Raw genomic sequence first — 24,011 nt, 5'->3', positions numbered from 1 at the left:
GCCAGCCCCTGGGCTCCCCCGGCCCGGTTCCCCTTCTTCTCCCTCCTCAGTCGGTCCCGTCCTTGTCCCGCGCGCCCCGCCGACGCGCGCTGAGGAAAATGGGGTGGTAACGGGCCCCCGGATGACCCCGCGTCACCACTGTGAGGCCTACAGCTCCGCCGGGGAGGAGGAGGAGGAGGAGGAAGNTCGAGCCTGTGTAATACACAAAGAAGGGGACACACCCCCACCCTTAGACTTCAACGCTACCGCAGGAGCCAGAAGAAGATAATTGACATTGCAAAGCGGAGTGAATGCCAAATGATCCGTGGAACGGCCAGTGCTGCGGGAACTCGGGGGAGGGCAGTGTTCTCCCGGGTTTGGGTGGTGGGGGAAATTGGAGAGGAGGTGAGGTAGGAGTTGTACGCGGAAAGGCAGGGTTGAATGAAGTACACGAAATTTAAAAAATTATTTTTAATGTTTTCTTTATTTCTGAGAGAGAGAGTGAGAGAGGGCGAGCTGGGAGGGTCAGAGAGAGCGGGAGACAGAATCCGAAACAGGCTCCAGGCTCTGAGCTGTCAGCACAGAGCCCGAGGCGGGGCACGAACCCAGGACCCCTGGGATCATAACCTGAGCCAAAGTCGGTCGCCCAACCGACGGAGCCATCCAGGCGCCCCTGCAGTACCCGAAATTTTGAAAAGAGAACAGAACGGCCTCCTCTTATGCTAGAAGTTCCATTGCCCGTCATTTGGGCAAGGGTTGAGCATTGGGTAGCTGAGTAGTGGAAGGTATCCTTGGGGAGGTAGAATGGACTCAGACTGAAGGCCTTAGAATGTCAAGCTCAAGTATTTAGCTTTTTTATTCTGTTAGTGGAGAGCACCTCAGCGTTTGAGGAGCAGGGTATGATGTTAATAACTAACACTTGTTGACAGGCATTGTTCAGAGCTGTTTGCAACTCACTGAATCCTCCCAAGGACTCGTAGGGAGGCAGGTAGTTGAGGAGCCTTATTTTAAAGAAGAGGAAGACCCAGGGTCCACGGGGTTAAGGAATTTTACTTCGTAGGTGACACAGCTAGAGCCCGGTGGCCAGAATTCAAACCGGAACAAGCTGACTATGCTATATAGTCTCTTTCCCGAAAGATGAATTTGTTGAAAACATTAACGCTAGTATTATACGCTTCTACTTCTTCCACATCATTTGTCATAGATGAAATAGAAGGTGGTGGGCGGAAGATGAAGACGGAATGAACAGGGCTTAGATTTGCTAATTTGGAACCAGAAGGATGAGAGATTCTGAACTTCTAGAGTGGGTACGTTTCTTAATACTGTTGTAGAGCGGACTAGTTAGAATCAGCATGTGCTGGGAAGGCAGGTACAGATGGTTTGCAGTGACCCATAACTGAGTTTATGTGACAGTGTGACTCCTAGTAGTTTAGAATGGAACTCTGCAATGCTTTTTGGTGAAGATTGGAAGCTGAGAATGTGTATACGTATTTCATTCTGATTGTAAAATACTTTAAAAATGGAAGATGTCACCTTTCTGTACATGTTTTGTCTTTAAAAGTGGGCTTAACAATAATACCAACGTTATTAGGTTGTAGAAGGATTAAAGGAGTTAATATGGTGTAATACTTTGAGCAATATCTGGCAAAGTAGTAAGCACTCGTTGCTTTTACTTGTTAAGAATTTAAGCACAAGCTATTTAATTAGGCAGAGTGCTAACCTCTGGAGAGTGCTTGCTATCAAAGAACTCTGGGTTAGTAGGAGGTCTATCACAGAGCAGTTAAATTCAAAAGTAGGATTATGTCCAAGTGTACATGTAAGAAGGCAGGGTACCTGTAAATGGCAGCTCTGTAGAAAGGGAAGTGCCAGCTAGAGAAGGACATTTCAGGTTGAAAGAACAGTGTGTGGAAAGGCATGAAGCTAGGGAAACAAAGAGCAGGCTGTTTTGGAATTACAAGCACCTGCAGTTCATTATTAGGTTGGAAGCATAAAGTCAAGATGGTCACGTTCATAAATCCCTCTTTTTTAGAATAGGAACTAAGTTCCAGAAGTCAGCATCAGTACAGAATTATTTTAATGGAATTCGTGTTATGGTGATGATAAAGAATTCTGTATTAATAAAGTTTCTGTTTAACGTGTATTGTGCAGCACTTTTCCTTAGAGGAGCAGGAGGCTCTGTATGTAGATTTGTAATATAGTTTATGCTGTACAGTAAGCATTTTATAAACTTCACTCATACATTAAGTTATTTGATAAACATGGAGAAAGAAGCTGAGGTGGTAATTGAAAGAATGGCAGGAGAAATGTGAAATTACTATAAAGTTAGAAGTGTATGGAATATGCCAACCAAAACACTTTTTTTGTTTCTTAGTTCCTAGAGACTTCTATCTTTCTGAGCGTTCAAAGTTTTGGATGTAACTAATGGCATAAAATAAGATACAACTATAAAGTTCTAGTATTTAAAACAGTAAAATTATATTTTAAGTGTTTGTATTTTATTCTTTTTTTTTTCTTAGTGTTTATTTTTGAGAGAGTGAGCACACGTGAGGGGTAGGGAGAGAGGGAGACACAGAATCTGAAGCAGGCTCTTTCCAGGCTCTGGGTTCTCAGCACAGAGGGGGACATGGGACTTGAACCCACGAACAGTGAGATCATGACCTTCAACCAACTAAGCCACCCAGGTGCCTCTGTATTTTATTCTTCAGCAGGTTTCATTATTCATCTAACTTAATCTATTTTTATACATCAGAAAACAGGCTTGTGCATTATTAGAGAAGTAAAAGTCAATGTTTTCTTCACTGTACCATTATTTGTCTTACTGGAATCTTTAAAAAGGAACATAAAAGTTATCCTGGTAATATAAGCACTTACATAAATTGTCTTTTGCGGGGGGGAGGGGGAGGTTCCAACATCCTTAACTTGTAAATAATTTCAAAAAACCTATTCCTAGATTCATCTATCATTAATATTTCACCCCATTTGTTTTATCATTTATTCTCTCATTGCATATATATGTTCCATACATTATGAATCTTCACTCCTAAGTATTTTACTGTGTACTTCCCAAAACTAGAGATATTCTCTTACAGAATCCCAATAAAGTTATCAACTTTAGTAAATTTAACATTTATGCGATCTGAAGAGAAACCAGAGTATAGTAGTAAATTTAACATTTAAAGCATTTTTTTAAAAGATCTTTTTTAATGCTTATTTTTTGAGAGAGAGAGCACGCGAGTGAGAGCGAGAGCTCATGTGCTCGAGGGGCAGAAGGACAGAAAGAATCCAAAGCAGGGTCCAGGCTCTGAGCCCTCAGCACCGAGCCTGGCGTGGGGCTCGAACTCACAACTGTGAAATCGTGACGTGAGCTGAAATTGGACGCTCAACTGATGTAGCTTTCCAGGTGACCCTAACATTGATTACTTTTACTTTAATTTGTGTTCCCATTATGTCAGTTGACCCAATAATGACCTTTAGCATTTTATCTTTCCAGTACAGGATCGAGTCTAGGGTCAGATATTGAACTTCTATTTTTCTGTAGCCTCTGTTCAGGAATATTTCTGCAGGTGTTCTCCATCCTTTTTTTTCACTTGGATTATTTAGGTCTTATTTTTGAAAGATATAAGAAGTTTGAACTCTTTATCTTTTGTTACAGTCCCCTAGTGTGAGCAAAGAATGATTCCTTTATGTACTAATTTTCATATGGTGTATTACATAAATTGATTTCCTGAATGTTAAAGCATTCCTGGGCTAAATCCTACTTGATTATGGTGTATAATCTTTTTTTTTTTTTTTTAATGTTGCCAGATTCAGTTTGCTAGTATTTTGTTAAGGAATTCTGCATCTGTATTTAGAAGAGATGTTCATCAGTAGTTTTCTAGTGCTGTTGTCTTTGTTTCACTGGCCTCATAATCTTCTCTACGTTTTGGAGGAGTTTGTGAAGAATTTTTAAAATTTTTCTGCAGTTTGGTAGAATTCACTACCAAGCGAAGCCACTTGGGCATAGCATTTTCTTTGACAACTTTTTACTAAATCAGTTTCTTGTTATGGCTATTCAGCTTTTCTGTTTCTTTTGAGGTCAGTTTTGATAAGTTGTCCATTTCATGCAAACTGTCCAATTTATTTGCAAATAGTTCATAAAATCCCTTTATAATACCTTTTATTTCTACAACATAAGGTGGTAATGTCTTCTCTTTATTCTTGATTTTACTACTTTAACTTTTCTGTTTTTTCTTGGTCAGTGTAGATAAGGTTTGCCAATTTGTTGATCTTTTCAAAGAACCAACTTTTGGTTTCATTTATTTTTCTCCCTTTCTATTCATTAATTTCCACTCAGATTTATTTCTTCTGATTTGCTTTTGGTATAGTTTGCTCTACTTGCACCCCTTAAGTTTTGGCATATTAGGTTATCTTTTTCATTCATCTCAAAGTATTTTCTAATTTCCCTCATGATTTCTTCTTTCACCTAGATTCCTTTGTTTTAAAAACAATTGTTAAAGCATCTAAATATTTGAAAGTCTTACTTAGAGTCTTAACCGTAGAAGATTGGAGACAGGAATCTCTTGGACCTGATGTTACTCTTCTTTACATGATTTGTTCCTGTGCGTGCCTCTCTGCCCCCTCCCTATTCATCCCTCTTAAAAATAATTTTCAGAGCAAACATTTTGAGGGAAGAGTAATCACAGGGGCAGCCAGCCACTGGAGGGTGTGAGAAAGTTTGGAGATCCTGGTGAGCCACCCTGTTAGGTGTAGCTAATGGAATGAAACAGCTAAGTTTTAACAAGAGTTAATAAATTATGTACTAAAATTAGGTATAGAAGAAACCTTAGAACTAGTGAAGTTTAATCTCCGCCCAATATAGGTGTTTTTTCTAAATATGTCTTGACAGATGGTCATCTAGCTTAGACTCCATTTCTAAGGTTAATATTTATATCTGCTTCAGATGAAATTATAGCGAGTTTGTTCATCTAATTATAGAGAATCTGGGAAAACTACCAAGGCAACAGAATTGGAATCTCAGAACACCTCAGCATAATGTAACAATAGATGGAATCTTATAAGATGACTCTCAAGATGACTTTTTTTTTTTTTAAAAAAGAAAGACTACATTTATGGTTCTGAACAAGGTTACCCCCCACCTCCAAAAAAAGGGCACCAAAACCACACACACAATGGAGTAGGGCAGGTGGAGAGAATTTGCCTAATAGTGTACCTTAGAAAGTCTTAAAAGTTTTACTTGACCATAAATTCTATCTGAATTGATAGTGTGATGCAGACTCCAAAACAGTAGCTAATAATCTTAGACTGCATCAATAATTTAACTGGTGCTAATTTAGAAGAACAAAAATGTCACATGAGGAAACCTTGAACAGTTTTACAGCTATGAAAAAGATGAGTTCATGGGCATGGTAGCTGCTTTCAAACATTTGAAGGATTGGCTTGTGAGAGAGAGATTAGGTTTGGGTTTGTTTCTTTTGTTTTTTGGTTGTTTGTTGCCCCAAGGATTGAAACCAACCTTTGGTTGAGTCCCAGTTTTATCAGGGTTCTGTAAGTGATAAAAAGATAATATTGGTAGATATCATTTCATGATCATAACATCACTTCATAGATATAGTGGGAAGGGATAGAACCTGGTACTGGAACAAAAACAGACACATGGATCAATGAACAGAATAGAGAACCCAGAAATGGACCTACAAACATGGCAGACTAATCTTTGACAAAGCAGAAAAGAATATCCATGGGAAAAAAGACTGTCTCTTCAGCAAATGGTGTTGAAAACCTGGACCGTAACATGCAGAAGAATGACCACTTTTTTACACCATACATGAAATAAAATGGATGAAAGACCTAAATGTAAGACAGGAAACCATCAAAATCCTAGAGGAGAACACAGGCAACAACTTCTTTAACCTTGGCTGTAGGAACTTCTTACTAATCATGTCTCTGGAGGCAAGGAAAACAAGCGAAAATTAACCGTGGGGGGCCTTATCAAGATAAAAAGCTTCTGCATTGTGAAAAAAATCAACAGAACTAAAAGGCAGCCTACGGAATGGGAAAAGATATTTGCAAATGACATATTGGATAAAGGGTTAATATCCAAAATCTAGAAAGAATTTCCCAAACTCCACACCCAGAAAACAATCGAGTGAAGAAATGGGCAGAAGACATGAACACTTTTTCAAAGAAGACATCCGGATGACTAACAGACCCATGAAAAGTTGCTAAACATCATTCATCATCAGGGAAATACAAATCAAAACTGCAATGAGATACCACCTCACACCTGTCAAAATGGCTAAAATAAACAACTCTGGAAATAACATGTTGAGGATGCAGAGAAGGGGGAACACTTGCACTGTTGGTGGGAATGCATACTGGTGCAGACACTCTGGAAAACAGTATGGAGGTTCCTTAAAAATACCAGAAAACAAACTACTCTGTTACCCAGCAATTGCATTACTAGCCCTGTAGTTGCACTGCTAAAGTATTTATCCAAAGGATACAAAAATGCAGATTTGAAGGGACACTTGCATCCCAATGTTTATAGCAGCACTATCAATAATAGCCAAAGTATGGAAAAAAACCTAAATGTCCATTGAGTGATGAATGGATAAAAAAGATGGGGTATATATGTACAATGGAATATTACTCGGCAATTAAAAAAAAACTTGCCATTTGCAACAATGTGGATGGAACTAGAGTGTATGATGCTAAGCAAAATAAGTTGAGTCCGAGAAAGACAAATACATGATTTCACTCTTATGTGGAATTTAAGAAGCATGAAAATAGGGAAGGGAAGGAAAAATAAGAGAAAAACAGAAGGAGGCAAACCATAAGAGACACTTAATTACAGAGAACAAACTGAGAGTTGCTGGAGGGCAACTGATTGGGAGGATGGGCTAAATGGGTGATGGGCATTAAAGGAGGGCACTTTTAGGATGAGCACTGGGTGTTATATGTAAGTGATGAATCAATTCTCTTAAAACCATTACTACTCTGTATGTTAACTAACTTGGATTTAAATTAAAATAGAGAAGAAAAGAGTACCTGGAGTTGAGGATAAGGGTGGCATGGAAATTGAATAAGCTTCTTTGTTTTTTTAAATTAATTTTAAATTTTAAAACAAATTTTCATGTCAATTCTAGACATTAAAATTTTTTTAATCCTATAAAGCTGAAGCACATATGTAATATACATACACATACATAGTTACATGTTATATGAGGTTTATAATGAAGAACCACAGTCTCCTGCTTCTGGGCTTTCTCAGCCTTTTCTTACTTCCTTGAGGTGAATCTCTGAGCACTTATTTGTTTCTCTTGTTATTTGTGATCATATCATCAAATAACTTGCCCTACTGTTTTTTGATATTTCAGTTTTAGATATTAGAGTTTTCCAACGGTGACATGTAAAGATGTGGCTCTCATTTTTCTTGTAATACCTCTCATCTTCACAGTGCAGTTTTATCTGTTAAAATCCCTATTTAGTATTTTTATTATTGCTGTGTAAATGTTATGGGTATTATTACATTTACCTTCCTACATATTCTTGTTTTCTGACATTAATTACCCTTTGATTTCCTTAGCTTTTATCAAATCAGGTTGAGTCTTGCCACATCTTTAGCTTCTCAATCCAATTTTTTTTTTAATGTTTATTAATTTTGAGAGAGAGAAAAGGAGAGTGTGTGAGTGGGGGGAGGGGGGAGAGAGGAGAGAGAGAGAGAGAGAGGGAGAGAGGGAGGGAGGGAGAGAATCCCAAGTAGGCTCTGTGCTGTCAGCACGGGGGCCTGGGGGGGAGCTGGATAGCCTTGAGGTAGTGACTTGACCTGAGCTGAAATCAAGTCAGATACTTAACTAGCTAAGCCACCTCGGTGCCCCTCAATCCAGTTATCTATGTATAGTCATACCTCTCAATCTGTAGTTTGTTCGTTCGTTCTTTCTCTCTTCTTTCCTTTCGTTCACCTAAAGACCTTTTTCCTGGACTTCCAGTTGCACTGCACTCATCTGGAATATTACTCTTTAGATTTGCTCATTTTAGGGTGCCAATCACTTTATTGTTGAGTTTTCTAGATCATCACTCTCTAATAGAACTTTCTGCAGTGATAGAGATGTTCCTTTTCTGTACTATCTGATGCAGTATTCACAGACCACTTGTGGCTGTTGAGGTTTTGAAATGGGCAGGTGTGACTGAGGAATTATATTTTAACTTTATTTAATTCTAATATAAATAGTTCTGTGTTTAGTTAGTGGACACTACAGGAAGCACAAATAAAGATGATTTCATATGGGAGTGAGTGGGATATAATGCTATGGATTTCATATTTTTTAATGAAAGAAAAGGTTAGCCCTTATCTGATTAGATTCTTAAGAGGAATATTTGTGACAACTACTAAGAATTGCTAGTATGAAAAGCTCATGACTTAAAATTTGTTGGCACAGTCAATTTGAGATGTAGTGATATATTTTCTTCAGAGTGTATAGCTTCTATCAATTATATGTCCACGTCTTTTATTTACTAATGAGTCTCATATTAAAAGTGAATATATTTAGGTAACTGGTAATTATTGTAACATTTTAATATATGATATTTTAAAGACCTATGAAATCCTATACTGTCTTGTAACATTCTTATTTTGTTTTATGAATTGCTTAATAAGAACCAATATATTTGTACAATGCTACATATACTCTATAATTAAAGAAAAAGCATTGTTTTATATTTGATTTTATAGGTAGCTACATCAAGCTGGGAGGCAGGCAGATCCAAAGGATATCATGAAGTTTCCAGGGCCTTTGGAGAACCAGAGATTGTCTTTCCTGTTGGAAAAGGCAATCTCTAGGGAAGCCCAGATGTGGAAAGTGAATGTGCCGAAAATGCCTACCAATCAGGTAATGATTTTTCTCTTCACTCTAGATAGATGACTTTTAGAAATAAGTGTACTACTGTCATATAGTGGTATCCTGACACTGCATGGGAGAAATACATACCATTAAAGGATATGTGCTGTTTTTTATTTGAGAAACTTCTTGTTTCATTCTCAAACAAAACAAGAATGAACTTCTAGTTTTTGTTAGCTTGTTTTGTTATCTGAGACAGCTTTAGGAAGATATATTCTTTCTCTTTCATTGTAGTCCAATACTAACACTAATAGGCCTTTTTTAATTTCTAAGTATATAGTTAGCTATGGAAGCTGAAATTATTTTTAGTAAACAAAAAATTGTTCATTTTTTAAATTTTTTCATATTTTTAAATTTTTTTCTTAATGTTTATTTTTTTTATTTTTATTTTTTTTACAAATAGTTTATTGTCAGGTTAGTTTCCATATAACACCCAGTGCTCATACCCACAAGTGCCCTCCTCCATGCCCATCTCCCCCCTCACCCCCCACACCCATGAGTCCTCAGTTTGAATATTCATAAGGAGTTCAAGTAAGCTACCAAGGTAATGCCAGTGTTGGGTGTTTCTAGAGAGATAGCCATCTTACCACTCAAGTACTATTAGCTATGCCTTTCCTTTTAGAAATTTTTATACTTCTATCATATAATCCTATTAATGTTTTTGTTTAGTTTGTTTTTTACAAACAGCTATTCAATTTATGCACTTTCAAAGCCTGTTGTATAAGCTCTTTTTATCTTTGGTATCTTGCACTATGCTTGAGATAAAGAATAGTGGCCAAGAAATTTTTGATCTGTGTAGGTAAATGAATAGCAGATATCAAAGTTCCTCCTTTGTTGGTTTAGGTTAACCTTTGTTCATAGGTGTTTGAAATCTAAATGCATTTTCTAATTCTAACCTATTTCTGTTATTCTTTGTCACAAGCTGAAGAAAAATGTTTTGCATTTATTGTTACTTATTTGACATTTAGCAGATTAAAATTAGTTAACTTGAATGTATTATCATATTTACTATCTCATCCTTTGAAATAGGTAATAGTCCCTTTGCTCAAGACTTTAATAAGTAGTAGAGATAATTTGAACCTGAGGTAGTTCTCGTCCCAGTTGTTTTTCAGTTTTTATTTTTAGGTCCTTGTGTGATTTTTAATTTTCTTACTAAAAGTTTATTTATTTTGAGAGAGAGAGCAAAAGAGTGCAAGCTAGGAAGGGGCAAAGAGAGGGACAGACAGAATCCCAAACAGGCCCTGTGGCATTAGCACAGAGCCCTATGTGGGGCTCAGTCCCCGAAAAATGAGATCATGACCTGAGCTGAGATCAAGAGTCAGACTCTTAACCAACTGAGCCCTAGGTGCCCCATCTTGTGTGATTTTTTTTTAGATTACTTGGGAATTCAGTCATTCAGTAAATGTTCATTACGTATCTGCTACATTCTGAGCACTTCTTTTTTTTTTAATTTTTATTTTTTTATATGTTTTTATTTCTGAGAGAGAGAGAGAGAGAGAGAGAGAGAGAGAGCAGGGGAGGGTCAGAGAGAGGGAGACACAGAATCCAAAGCAGGCTCCAGGCCCTGAGCTAGCTGTCAGCACAGAGCCTGACGCGGGACTCAAACCCACGAACTGTGAGATCATGACTTGAGCCGAAGTCGGATGCTTAACCCACTGAGGCACCCAGGCACCCCTGAGCACTTCTAAGCATTGAAAATACATCAGCGAGAAAACTGAAATTCCTACCCTTATGTTCTGACATTCTGGTAAGCCTCAAAGCTTTAATACAGCTGGCTTTAGAACCATTTCTTCCTCCTTCTGCTGTCTCCTTGAGTCAGTATGGAACCAACAATAACATTCTTTTACAAAATGGTCTTTAAAGGTGATACTCTACTAAGATTATAATATATTGTTATGTTATCACTTAAACTGGCTATTTCTGTAGGTGAGTTAACAAATATTATTGAGGTAATACCAGAGAATAGAACAGTATTAAACTTCTAAGAGGGAACACTTAAGGATTTGCTTTTAGTGACATCAAGTAGAAGCCAAAGTTAATTCTAAAATGTGGGTAGGCTTACTCTGATGGAGATAGGGAATAAGATAGGGATGAGAGTAAAGAGCTGTAAGGGCTTGAGCCACTTTCTATAGTAACCCTCAGGGACACTTCTCTATTCTAGTTCTAATTTTTTTTATGTTATTCTGTCACGCTTCATGGGCTGGCTTTTTTACTTCTCTTTCCACTGTTGCTTCTAATCATGATTTCCCTTCTTGATTTCTTGCAGAAAAGAAACACAGTCTTGTTATTAAGCCATATACATACTTTGTCCAGATTTTCTAATTTTTTTTAAGTGCTGGTAAAAATGGAAAAATAAAATAGTTTACTGCTTTGCTTTGTTCCTTCAGTTTCCTTGTTTCTTTTTCTACCTAAAATTTACCTCTGTATCCCTTTCTTACAGTTCTCTTTTATATTGCAGCCCACATACATACCATATCTTCTTTATCCATTCATCAGTTGATGGACATTTGGGCTCTTTTTTATTTTGGCTGTTGATAATGCTGTTATAAACATTGGGGTGCACGTGCCCCTTCGAATCAGCACTTTTGTTTGGATAAATACCTAGTAGTGCAATTGCTAGGTTATGGGGTAGTTCTGTTTTTAATTTTTTGAGGAACCAAAGTGGCTGCACCAGTTTGTGCAGAGTGGCTGTACCAGTTTGCTTTCCAAACAGGAGTGCAAAAGTGTTCCTCTTTCTCCACATCCTTTCCTACATCTTTTGTTTCCAGAGTTGTTCATTTTAGCCATTCTGACAGGTGTGAGGTGGTATCTCATTGTGGTTTTGATTTGTATTTCCCTGATAATGAGTGATGATGAGTATCTTTTCAGGAGTCTGTTAGAATCTGGAGGTCTTCTTTGAAAAAGTATCTGTTCGTGTCTTCTTCCCATTTCTTCACTAGATTATTTGATTTTGGGTGTTAAATTTGGTTAAGTTCTTTCTGGATTTTGGATACTAACCCTTTATATCATTTGCAAATATCTTCTCCCATTCCATAGGCTGTCTTTTAGTTTTGTTGTTTTCCTTCACTATGCAGAAGTCTTCCTTGTTTTTTAACCATTTTTTGATTAAGATTTCTCTCTTACCACCCCAGGGTTTCTTTTTTGAGATATACTCTTTTTAGTGTGTTTCTTTTCTATTTATTTATTTATTTATTTATTTACTTATTTATTTATTTCTGAGAGAGAGTGGGAGCGTGAGCAGAGGAGGGTCAGAGAGAGAGGAAGACACAGAATCCGCAGCAGGCTCCAGGCTCTGAGCTAGCTGTCAGCACAGAGCCCGATGCGGGGCTCGAACCCACGAACCGTGAGATCATGACCTGAACCCAAGTCGGATGCTTAACTGACTGAGCCACCCAGGCACCCCTTTAGTGTGTTTCTTAAGTTGTGATCTTTTAGTTGTAGTCAGTAATAAGCAATGAAGTGAAAATATTACCTTACTTTATCTTGGTTTGATAATTTCATTAAACCAGCCTAAATTTTGTTTAGTTTTGTTTTGGCAGCAGTGTCATTTTGGCTTATTGAACTTGTTTTTAAAGCCTTTTTTTTTCTTTTAACATTTTTTTTAATGTTTATTTGAGAGAGAGAGAGACACATACACACAGACAGGGTGAACGGGGGTGGGGCAGAAAGAGAGGGAGAGACAGATTTCGAAGCAGGCTCCAGGCTCTGAGCTGTCAGCACAGAGGCCAGTGCGGGGTTCAAACTCATGAGTAGTCAGATCATGACCTGAGCCAAAGACTGACACTTAACCACCTGAGCCACCCAGGCGCCCCAAAGTCGTCTTGTCTGCAGTTTGAAACAAAGTGTCCTTTGTGCTAGATATACTTTTTAGTTTTTGACTTCGATGTGGTGGTATTTATTCTTACTAAATTTTAAATTGTTGATTCTGACCCATTTTTCTAGCTTTAAAAGTATGATTGTTATCTAACATAGGGATTTTCTGTCATATTTATACCATCCTTGGCTTCAGTAGATAAATCTATTTTCCCTGCAGATTAGTTTCTCTTTTTTCTTTTCCTTAAACAGCTTCTTAAAGTATAATATACAGAAAAGTTCACAGATCCTAAGTGTTCAACTGTCAGAGTTTCACTAAATTACACTTATGTAAACACTGCTTTACTGACACTGCAGAAGCCCCCTTCTGTCCTCTAATAGTTACTACCATCTATCTCCCTTGCATTGAGAAAACGCTAACCTAATTATTACAGATTAGTTTTTCTTGGTTTTGAATTTCACGCATATTTATGGAATCAGAGTGTGTACTGACCTCTTGCTCAATATATTTTGTGTAATATTCACCCATGTTACTTCATGTAGTCATAATTAATTTATTCTCCTTGCCATGTATTTTTTGAGTATATTTCTAGGGATGGAATTGCTAGAACTTAGAATATGTGTATTTCAGGTTTAGTAGATAACCACCAATTGTTCCAAAGTAGTTATACCACTATTATGTCACTTTTTTTTTTTTAACCCCTTCTAGCAGAGCATGAAAGTCCCAAGTTGCTCTGTATCCTTGTCAACCCTTGGTGTTGTCTTGTCTTTTTCAGTTTAGTTATTCTGAAAAGTATATTATAGTATCACATTGGGTTTAATTTTCTTTTCTTTAATAATTATTGAAGTTCAGCTTTTCATATGTTTATTGCCTATTAGGTTTACTTTTTTGGTGAGATGTCTATTCAGATCTTTGACCTGGATTTCTATTGAGTTGTCTGTTTTTTGTTGTTTTGTGAGAGTCCTTTCTTTTGCAGACTGTATATTACAGATGTCTTCAGCTCTCTTTGTGTTGACTTTTGATGAATAGAAGTTCTTTATTTTTAAAGACCAAATATCAAAATTTTTTTCCTTTTTGCTTGGTCCTTTTAAAGAAATGTTTGTGTTAGCCAATGTAATGAAGATGTTCTCTTGCATTTTTTTTGCAGACTTTATTGTTTTACCCTTTACATTTAGATCTGTATTCCAATTGAGATTCTTTTTGTTGTTGTTGTTTTTATTTTTGGTATGGTGTGAAGTAAGGAGTCAGTCATTTTTCTCCATAGAGAGAGGCGGGACCTTATTAAAAAGACAGTTTTTGAGGTACCTGGGTGGCTCAGTCGGTTAAGTGTCTGACTTCAGCTCAGGTCACCATCTCAAGGTTCATGAGTTTGGGCCCTGTATGAGCTCTGCAGTGTGCAGAGCCTGCGTCACATCCTCTGTTTCTCTCTCTCTCTCTCAAATAATAAATGTTAAGAAAAAAACACTTTTCTCCACTCCTCTCAGTGCACTTTTGTTATAAATCAAGTGACTCTACGTGTGAATATGTTTGTGCTTCTGTTTCTTGCCTTTTTTCTCATCATTGGCTCATTTGCCTCTCTTTATTTTTTTTACTGTTTATTTTTGAGAAAGAGAGTGCAGAGGAGAGCAGGGGAGGATCAGAGAGAGAGGGGAACAGAAGGTCCAAAGCCGGCTCTGTNGAATATTGTATCAGTCAGCTTGGGGAGAATTCTTTATAATGTGAATCTTCTATTTCATGAACATAGACTATTTTTCCATGTTCTTTAAAGTTAGTCCTCAGTTTATTTTAATAATATTTGGTAGTTGAGGTTTATTTCTAGATATTTGAGTCTTGATGAGGCTATTACAAATGGTATTTTAGATTTTTCCTTTTTTAATATGCTGTTTCTGTACACTGGTATATGGAAATAAAATAGGTTTTTATATATTGATTATATTGAATTAGCTTACAGGCTCATTTGTATTTTTTTTGTTCAAAAAAAGTTTTTAATGTTTATTTATTTTTGAGAGAGACAGAAATAGAACATGAGCTGGGGAGGGGCAGAGAGAGAGGGAGACACAGAATCCAAAGCAGGGTCTAGGCTCTGAACTGCCAGCACAGAGGCCAAGATGGGGTTCATACTCCTAAACCGCAAGATAATGACCTGAGCTGAAGTCAGACGGTTAACCAGCTGAGCCACCCAGGCACCCCAGACTCAATTTGTATTTTTGTATTTTATACATAGACATGTTTACTGTGAATAATCATGATTTTATTTCTTCCTATCCAGTTCTTAATACTTTTTATTTATTTTTCTTGTTTTTTGGAATTAGCTAGGGCCCCAGAATATAAATGATGGTACCAAGTATCTTTGTCTCAGTTTTAGTTTGAGGGGAAAGTTTTGAGTATTTAAGTACAGTATTTGTTATAGGGGCGCTTGGGTGGCTTAGTCGGTTAAGCGTCCGACTTTCGCTTGGGTCATGATCTCGCGGTTCGTGGGTTCGAGCCCCGCGTCGGGCTCTTTGCTGACTGCCAGCTCAGAGCCTGGAGCCTGTTTCAGAGTCTGTGACTCCCTCTCTCTCTGACCCTCCCCTGCTCACACTGTCTCTCTCTCTCTCCTAGAAATAAATAAAAAACATTTAAAAAAATTAAAAAAAAAAGTATAGTATTTGTTATATATTCCTTAGGTCATCTTGATCAGATTAAGAAGGTTATCTGCCTTAGTTTGTCAAGAGACTTTTTATAAATAGGTGTTAAGGTTTTTTACATCATTGGATTTTGTTAACAGTTTGCTTAGGAATTTTGCATTTTATGTTCTTGGGTGAGATTGGTTTGTAATGCCTTTTGTCAGGTTTTCATAGTAAAGTATGTTGGCTTTGTGAAATGAACTGGGAAATGTTCCTGCTTTTTTTTTTTTTTTAAATGCTCTCTCTCAATTTGTCTAGGTTGGTGTTATTTCTTTCTTAAATGTTGGTGGGTTCTACTGGGGGCCTAGAGATTTATTTGTGGGAAAGTATTAAATCATTCAATTTCTTTGGTAAATGTGAGACTAATCAGGCCTCCGTTTAAGTCTTATTTCAGTTTTGCTAAATTGTGGTTTTCAAGGAATTTATTTCATCTAAATTGTCAAATTATTTGTGTAAAGTTGTTTAATATCATTTTTCTTTTCTTTCTTTTTTTAGAGGGAGAGAGCGAGCATGCATGAGCAGGGGAGGGGCAGNCACGAACCGCGAGATCATGACCTAAGCGAAAGTCGGACGCTCAACCGACTAAGCCACCCAGGCGCCCACCCCTATAATATCTTTTTAACATTGAAAAAGTTCATACTGATGTTCCTTTTTCATTTACTTAGTGATTTGTACTTTTTCTTTCTTGATTAGTGTTTTTAGANGTTTGCTTTTTTTTTTTTTTTAAGTAGGTTTCTCACCCAGCACAGAGCCCAATATGGGGATTGAACTCATAACTATGAGATCAAGACCTGAGCTGAGATCAAGAGTTGGATGCCTGAGCCACCCAGGCACTCCATACATTTGTTTTCTTTTTAAGTTTTCCTCTTATTTTCATTACTTGCTTCTGTTATCTTTGTGTAATTTGCTGTTCTTTATGTTGAAGTAGATGCTTAAAATTTGATTTTCCATTTGTTCTTCTATTTTAATATACACAATTTAAAATTAAGGTTTCCTCAAAGTGTAGTTTTTCAACCATGTCTCATTTGCCACATATGGGGTTCTTAATTTCAGTTACTATATTTTTTTGAATTTCCTTTTTCTAGTGAGATTCTTCATTTTTTCATCTATTTTCATACTTTTCCTCTATTTTCTTAAGTCCTTTTTTCTTTTTAATGTTTTTTTGAGAGAGCATAAGCAGGGGAGGGGCAGAGAGAGACTCCCAAGCAGGCTCTGCCTATCAATGTACTATCAGTGCAGTGCCTGATGTGGGACTCAGTTCCACGAACCACAGGATCATGCTCTGAACCAAAACAAAGAGCTCTGAACAACAAAGATGTTCAGCTACCTGAGTCACCCACATGTCCCTTAACTCCTTTTCTGATAATTCAAAGATCTAGGTCTTTTTGTTGCTGTCCCTTTTTTCTCTTGGTTTTTGGTCACTTCCTTCTTTTACCATGCCTGCTTAATTTTTCTTAAGTTTTTAATTTTAATTGCAGTATAGTTAACATATAGTGTTACATTAGATTTCAGGTGTATAATATAGTGACTTAACAATTCTATTCCTTACTCAGTGCTCATCAGGATTAGTGTATTCTTAATCCCTTTCACCTATTTCACCTATACTCCCACCATTCTCCCCTCTGGTAACCATCAACTTGTTCTCTGTAGTTAAGAGTCTGTTTCTTGATTTATGTGTCTCTCTCTTTTTCTCCCCTTTTGTTCATTTGTTTTATTTCTTAAATTCCACATATGAGTGAAATCATATGGTATTTGACTTTGCTTACTTAGCATTATATAGCATACCCAATAATTTTTAATTAGATGCTGAACATTATGAAAAATTGTAAAGGTTCTAGGTGTTTTCTTGTTGCAGAAGGGTTCAGTCTTTCTTTGGTAGGCAAACTGAGTAGGAGATGAATCACTTTAACCCAGTGAGAGATGGTGCTGATTGAAGTCTGGGCTGCAGTTGGGTATGTCTNCCCCAGTATAGCCAAGGATTCCACCTGAGAACTTGGGAGGCACCGAAGGGCGTTGACCTCATTCTTGCTTTTCAGAGGTAGCTTCTTACATCTCTATCCTTCCTAACTTCACAATTTCATTCAGAAAATTTAATTCAAGGGACACCTGGGTTGCTCAGTTAAGCGTCCTGTTTTTGATTTCTGCTCAGGTAATGATCTCACAGTTCATGAGTTCAGATCCATGTCAGGCTTTGCACATGGAGAGGCTGTAGGAGCACAGGAAAGTACTTTGGGATTCTTTCTCCCTCTCTTTGCCCATCCCCGTGTGCTCTCTTACCTCTCAAAATAAATAAAATAAACTTTAAAACAAGAAAGAAAATTTTATGCCAAAATTAAGGGGGCAGTCAGCTGAGTGTCATATTCAGTTCTCTGACCCTCCCTGCCCCACTAGGTTCTTGGCCCCTGAAGTCTCCGTGTTTTGTCTCTAGGCCTATAGAAGTCTCAAAAGCTCTGTAGGTTTCCTTGCCCATCCTCAGTCTCTTGGCATACTCACAGGAGAGACAAATGCCCTGAATGAAAAGCTACTGCCGGATGTTGATTTCTCTCCTTAAAGGTTTCCCCATTTATGTGGAAACTAATTTGACAATAAACTATTTGTAAAAATAAATAAATAAATAAATAAAATAAAATAATGACTACTCATAAAAAAAAAAAAAAATTTTCCCCAGTATGTGAAAGTGAATAGAGTACTCCTGTGAAAACTTTCTTAAGCTGAAATGGTGTAATGCTAAGAAGCAATTACCGTTAATTTATAAGGAAAAGTTATTGAGTGTTCTTACACCATCTCTTTGGCTTTTCTGATACCTTAGGACACATCTTGCTAACAGATGAGCAAAATAAGTCAAGATAAAGTGCTTATGCTCATAGACACAGTTCAAAGCCATGCTGGCTTGATGCTGCGGTACTGAGTGGAGTTCTGGGGGCAGGAGATTGGCAGTACCAATCTGCTGCTCTGGGTGTGCCACTGCTGACTCTCTAATGGCTTGTTGCAAAACAAATGCTGAACGCTATTTTTACTTTTTGCCTTTTTTCATAGAGGTGAAAATTCTCTTTGGATTTCTTCGTGTACTAATGTAGACTTTCTGTAAAAGTTAAGTGACATAACATGGACTTTTGAAATTGAGGGATACCTGTACCTCCTCTCCAGAATCTTGTTCTACAGAGCTTGGTGGTCCTAGCAGTTCTGATAACTTCAAAACAGTGGTGGTGTTGGTGGTTGTTAATAGCTTTTCTAGTTCTCAGCTGGACTGTAGGTTGCTACCTACTCTGTCGTAGCGAAAAGCAGAAATGTAATTTTTTAAATGTTGAACTTTAGTGTGACAGGAGAGGCTGTGGGAGCACAGGAAAGTACTTTGCCCAACATGAGTTACTAGGAAAAGTGTAGTGAAGAGTGACCATTGAAATAGCTCTTCAAAGATAAATAATATGGCAGGTAAAAGAGAAGGGGTGTGTTCCAACCAGAGGGAACAGTATGAACAGAGGAGCAGTGATATAATAAAATAGCATGGCAGGAGCAAGGAAGGACTATAAATATACAAGTGCTATCCTTACAGTATGAATTTTTAGGCAGAAAGTGATGGAAGATGAGTGAGGCTGGAGAGGGAGATCATACGGATTTGTATGCCATGCCTGGAGATAGTACTTAATCTTTTAGATAATGGTGAGCATTTTAGAGTTTAAAGCTGAGGAGGATTTGTATTTTTATGATCAGAATAGTAGCATGTGAAATACAAAGCTCTGTGTTTTGCCAGGTTGAATCAATGCATTATAAATTCTCTTGAGGATTGGTTGTTGACCAATTTAGTGAACTCTCTTAACCCTATTTGAGGAATCCATGGAAAAAGAAAACAGATCCCTTGATCAAGAAGTACTATCTGGGGTGGGCAGGCAGTTCTTTCTTCCATCTGTCCTTCCTTCTGAATGGGATTACTTAGACACAGAACTTAAAGCTGTCCTAATAATATTTCTGTTTCGTAAGTACATGTTTGAATCGATTTGAAAAAGTGATATTAGTATGACTTTCCTAAGAGTGAGTCTTAAACTGTTACCTTTTGTCAGTTTCTTTTGTTGTTATTTTTATTAATTTTAACTAGTGATAATAATACTGGCCATACAGGAATGATTTCTTGGCCCTCTTCCCAAATTTTAATATAAGATGTAAAGTCTAAAGATACTGTTATGATCTCTTTTATAACTAGTTTCAAGGTTTAAAAATGATATGTAATATTTTGTAAATTTTTTCTGACATCATTAGAGTGTTAAGTATTTTTAGAAGTGGAAAGGACAAAACTAGTATTGAAGTGCCTTTTGCATTCTGTGTTTGTACTTTATATAAAGATGTATCATTTAGTTTTATAGCTATGGTACGGAAATCTATATAACCATGTTCCCTATGTTATATACTCTTATAGCAGATTATGTCTATCTTTTGTGGCACTTCTTACAAATATGTTTATGTTAATTTGTTTAATGTCAAAAATACCAAATAAACACACTAATACATTTTGTCAGTTAGGGATCTTTTTCTCCTCTATCCCCATTGTATAGATATCTGAGCTGAAGGTGGAATTAATGGTCTTTGTTCTTTCATTGCTACTCTAGGTCATTGTTCTTTCACCTCTGTAAAGCCTCCCCAGTTCCATCAGATTCTGTCACCATCTGTTTCCCTTTGCGTGAATGTATTTCCATGTCATTTGATTTGTTTGGATGGCTTACTTAACATTACTTTTCTCTTTGTTTTGGCATTTTAAATAAAATCTCATCTTGGTAGGAATTTAATTTCTCTTGAATGCTTAAGTCTGTCCATCTACAAGTATTGTGACTGCCTTCATTTGGCTCCCAGGGAACCCCTATTCCAGAACTAGATCTTAAAGTAGCACCTGAGGGCTCAGTGGAAAATGATACATTATCGAACCAATGACTGACTCTGCTAACAGTTCTTTGACTCCAGGCCTACCTGTCAGTCTGTGTCTGCTTCCTCTTACTTTTTTCAAGAAGCTATAGCTCCCGACGATAAAAGTTTTGTTACCATTTTGAGACTCTTTTTGCTAGAGAATTCAGCTCCTGGTTCTAATAGCCTAACTCCAGTTTCCTCTGTCATGTTAGACAGTAGTCTGTGCAAGACGTAAATTCCCTTGCTAGTCTATGCATCCAGAACCTGTCAAGCCCATAGCTTCAGTTTCACGAATTGCCTTATGTTTCTTTTTGATGAGTGGAATTATGCCACTGATTCTCAGAGTATCTGTTTCAAGCAGTCCTTTTCACCCACCTTGATTTTATTTGTAAGTCAGAAGAGCTTAACAACAGGTTATTTCCTCCAGGTTAACGTCATTCCTATGCTTCAGAGTAAGGTTCACAGGCTTATAAAAACAGCTCTTTTGCATGCCTTTAAAATGATCACATTCTTTCCTCACTTTTTAACTTTTAAGATACAGATGCGTTGTTGTTTCCTATATGAAGCTTTCATCCTACTTCCACACAGGACCAAGTTACCCTTCCAGTATGTTGCCTTAGCACCTTGTGCATACCTCTCTTTTACACTAATCTTAGCTGATGGACATTTTCTTATGTTTGCCTCACCATGAGACTTTTAAGTTTTGAAGTTTTAACAGGAAGTTTTTTTATTCATCATTGTATTCCCACGACCTATCATGATAGACACTAAATGTTTATTACTATGAACTGAATTAAATGTTTTGATTGTCAGATGTTTTCTGATTATTGTTCATAGTCTTAATACCAGTTTGGTGGTGAGGTGTTAACGTGAGAGGTTGTAAACCATTTTTATCTCCTTTTCTTGTCAGTATTTCTTGTATAATATTCTAGGGTCATTCTTTATTGACAAAAGGAATTGACCAGAAGGTGGATATGGCAGTTAACCTTCTAAAATACCAGTTAAAACTCAGGTTAGAGTTAGATGTAAAAATGATATAAGTATAGTTAATTGGTTTGACCAACACTAAGAAACATTTTACATTGTTGTGCCAAAGTGAAAAGTGACAGACGAGTTGGAAAGAAAATGAGAAATTAGCTAGCCAGTACAGTGGCAGAGATTGTAATGAGCACCAAGCTGTGTATTTCTCACAACAGTAAAGAAAGCCAAGATGGGGGAGAGAAGAAATTCCAACTTAAATATCTGTTGGAGGAGATAATGTTAAGATATACAGCCTTAACATCCTTTAATAGCTCTTAATGTATTTCTCTGTGATATTAGAATTAATTTCATAAAATTGACCCAGAGTAATCAGGAAAAAGGTTTAATCTATGACCTCTCTACTTTCTAAGGAATTAGATAAATAATGTATTTTAAAAAGTTTCCATCTAAAATGGTTACGATTATAAAGACTGCAGTGCTTTATAATTTGGGTTAAGGATTAAACCTTTACTTGTCTGGAACCCTCACTTACTAAAAATACTTTTTTCCACTAATCACAGTCATTTCTGTACTTTGTTGTGTTTACCTGGCAGAAGTAGTACTTACAGATGTTTCATTTATTATAAGTGATTATTATTACGTTTTATTTTTTTAATGGGGCCTGCAAAACTCAAGGGTAAAGTTATCTAAATCATAATTACTTTAAAGTGTATAGCATCTAAAAATTAAGCCTATAAAGCAGTTTAAAATAATCTATAGGAAGCAGTAATGTTAAATGTATAGTAATATCTCCATTGGTAAATTGATTCAGGTGAATTTCTCCTTCAGTATTCCTCTGTGATCTTTAAATTTATAATTCATCTGCTGTGCCTGGTATCTTTCATTTATTCATGTTGACTTTAGTTTTGTTTTTAATGGGTTATTATTCTATTACCTTACTCCATTTATATTTCCTAACATGGTTTTTGTGGCTATTTGCTGTCTTAGAAAGAAATTCACTATATTTTCTTATTCTTTATTTAGAATTGGGAAACTTAATTCTAAAACTACTATCAGTTGATAATAGTGATGCCTAAACTTTTAAAGTGTTATATTCCCTGAACACCTTTGTTTAAAGTATAGGTTGTGGTAAAAATGACATAATGAAGATTATTTAAGAAAGAATAAGAGAATGTTGGATATTGATAATATATGCTATGACCAGTACATAACATTTTATTTTCATTCATCTCAAGCTTGATAGATTTTGAGTAAACTTAACAACATTTTTAACATCTAAATGTATTCCATTGCATTTGCTAACCTTTTATAAGAGAGAATTCATTTTTGATGGTAACTTGGAACTTCACTTGTTCTCTTTCTTTTTCTTTCTTTTTTTTTTTTTTTTTTTTTTTTTTTTTTTTTGGTCTCTCTCTTTTAATTGTTCCCTTCTAGAATGTTTCTCCGTCCCAGAGGGATGAAGTGATTCAGTGGCTGGCCAAACTCAAGTACCAATTCAACCTTTACCCAGAAACATTTGCTTTGGCTAGCAGTCTTTTGGACAGGTTTTTAGCTACTGTAAAGGTAAATATTTTAGAATACACTTAAACACAACCTCTTGTTTGAAGGTTTATATGCTAAACCAGCAGCAATTAGTAAACATTCTAGAAAGTGAAAAAGAGTGGAAAACCTTCCTGAACATGATATATATGCCTATTAAGAAGACATGATGTTTTTTGCCATTGCTTTAAATTTTTGGAAATGTTTCTAATTGTATTTTGTAATTTTCTTTTTTCTGCAAGTATTCATAATTAACCTGTGAAATTTTTGATTTCCTGATTTTAAATACAAACCATATATCATCAGCAGAATGTCATCTTTTAACACATTGGTGTACTAGATGTGGACAGTGAACTGGACTAGAAAAGTACGAGGCTATTGGACATTTTTTCTTTATTGAATATCCATATTGTGTAGTGTTTTGAAAATATATAAATATCGTCTAGAGGCATACATTTGGAGTATAACAAGATGAACAACATCAATAATTTTGGTATCTTTTTGTTAAATGATAGCATACAAAAATACATGAAGTTTTATATTGTCCCTGTTGGTGTAATGTATCATTGGTTATATCATGTGAAATTGGGCATAGTAAGGCCCTCAATGGATTTAAATCAGAAATCCAGCATTTATTTGATGGCAAGGCATGAAAAAGTAGAAGAGTAAATCACTTGTCATTTGTATGCCTAGGAATATGTAAGCTGGGGGAACTACGAATTCAGTGCCCAGATGCTGTACATGTTGTTGTTATAAAAATTAGAAGCCAAAGAATCATGGAGTGGAAGAATTTGGATGGCCACTCAGTTACCTTTTTATGTTTCACACTTGTACTCTTAAGAGACTTAAAGTACAGACTTAATTTTTAATTATAATGATACTAATTGCCTGAAATTTAGGTAATCTGAGATGTCTACTTTTATCTCCTTATCAGTCCCCCTTCCCAGTACCCTTACAGTAGCTAACCTCCCTTACACAGAGAAAGATAGTGTCCTTCCTTGATTTTTATGTTCTTCACAAATTATTAATAACCTTATTGTAGCTTCTGTCACAGAAAAGATTCTTACCTTATTATTGAACATTTTAAACAAATTTGGGGAAATTTCTGCATCAGAGAATGTTGCCAAGTATAAACTCAGTATTTTCATGTTTCTTATTTAAGGGATCCTGTCATATTATTAGCATAAGATTCTCTTATGGTTAATCTGTATTGAAATATCTAAAATGTATTCATATTTTAAA

At 36.4% G+C, this 24,011-nt stretch overlaps 1 protein-coding gene across 3 annotated transcripts in view; it reads left to right on the top strand.

Moving 5' to 3' along the window:
- The first annotated feature begins 6 nt into the window (after positions 1-6).
- Positions 7-24,011, top strand: part of CCNI (cyclin I) — a 34,836-nt gene continuing 10,831 nt past the window's right edge. Inside the window, exons 1-3 of one of the 3 annotated variants that reach the window (XM_077750568.1) lie at positions 472-1,286; positions 8,711-8,867; positions 22,665-22,793. In XM_077750568.1, the coding sequence (XP_077606694.1) occupies positions 8,754-8,867; positions 22,665-22,793 (243 nt within the window). In that variant the 5' untranslated portion in view covers positions 472-1,286; positions 8,711-8,753. Of the gene's footprint in view, positions 197-471; positions 1,287-3,217; positions 3,380-8,710; positions 8,868-22,664; positions 22,794-24,011 lie in introns of those variants that run through there. The other 2 variants (XM_077750560.1, XM_077750577.1) reach the window with 2 other exon arrangements.

Source organism: Crocuta crocuta, unplaced genomic scaffold (genome assembly GCF_008692635.1).
Source record: "Crocuta crocuta isolate KB4526 unplaced genomic scaffold, BGI_CrCroc_1.0 scaffold1, whole genome shotgun sequence".
In the NCBI taxonomy this organism is placed as follows: domain Eukaryota; kingdom Metazoa; phylum Chordata; class Mammalia; order Carnivora; family Hyaenidae; genus Crocuta; species Crocuta crocuta.
The sequence above is the reverse complement of the archived record's forward strand: the minus strand, read 5'-3'. Positions and strand labels throughout refer to the sequence as shown.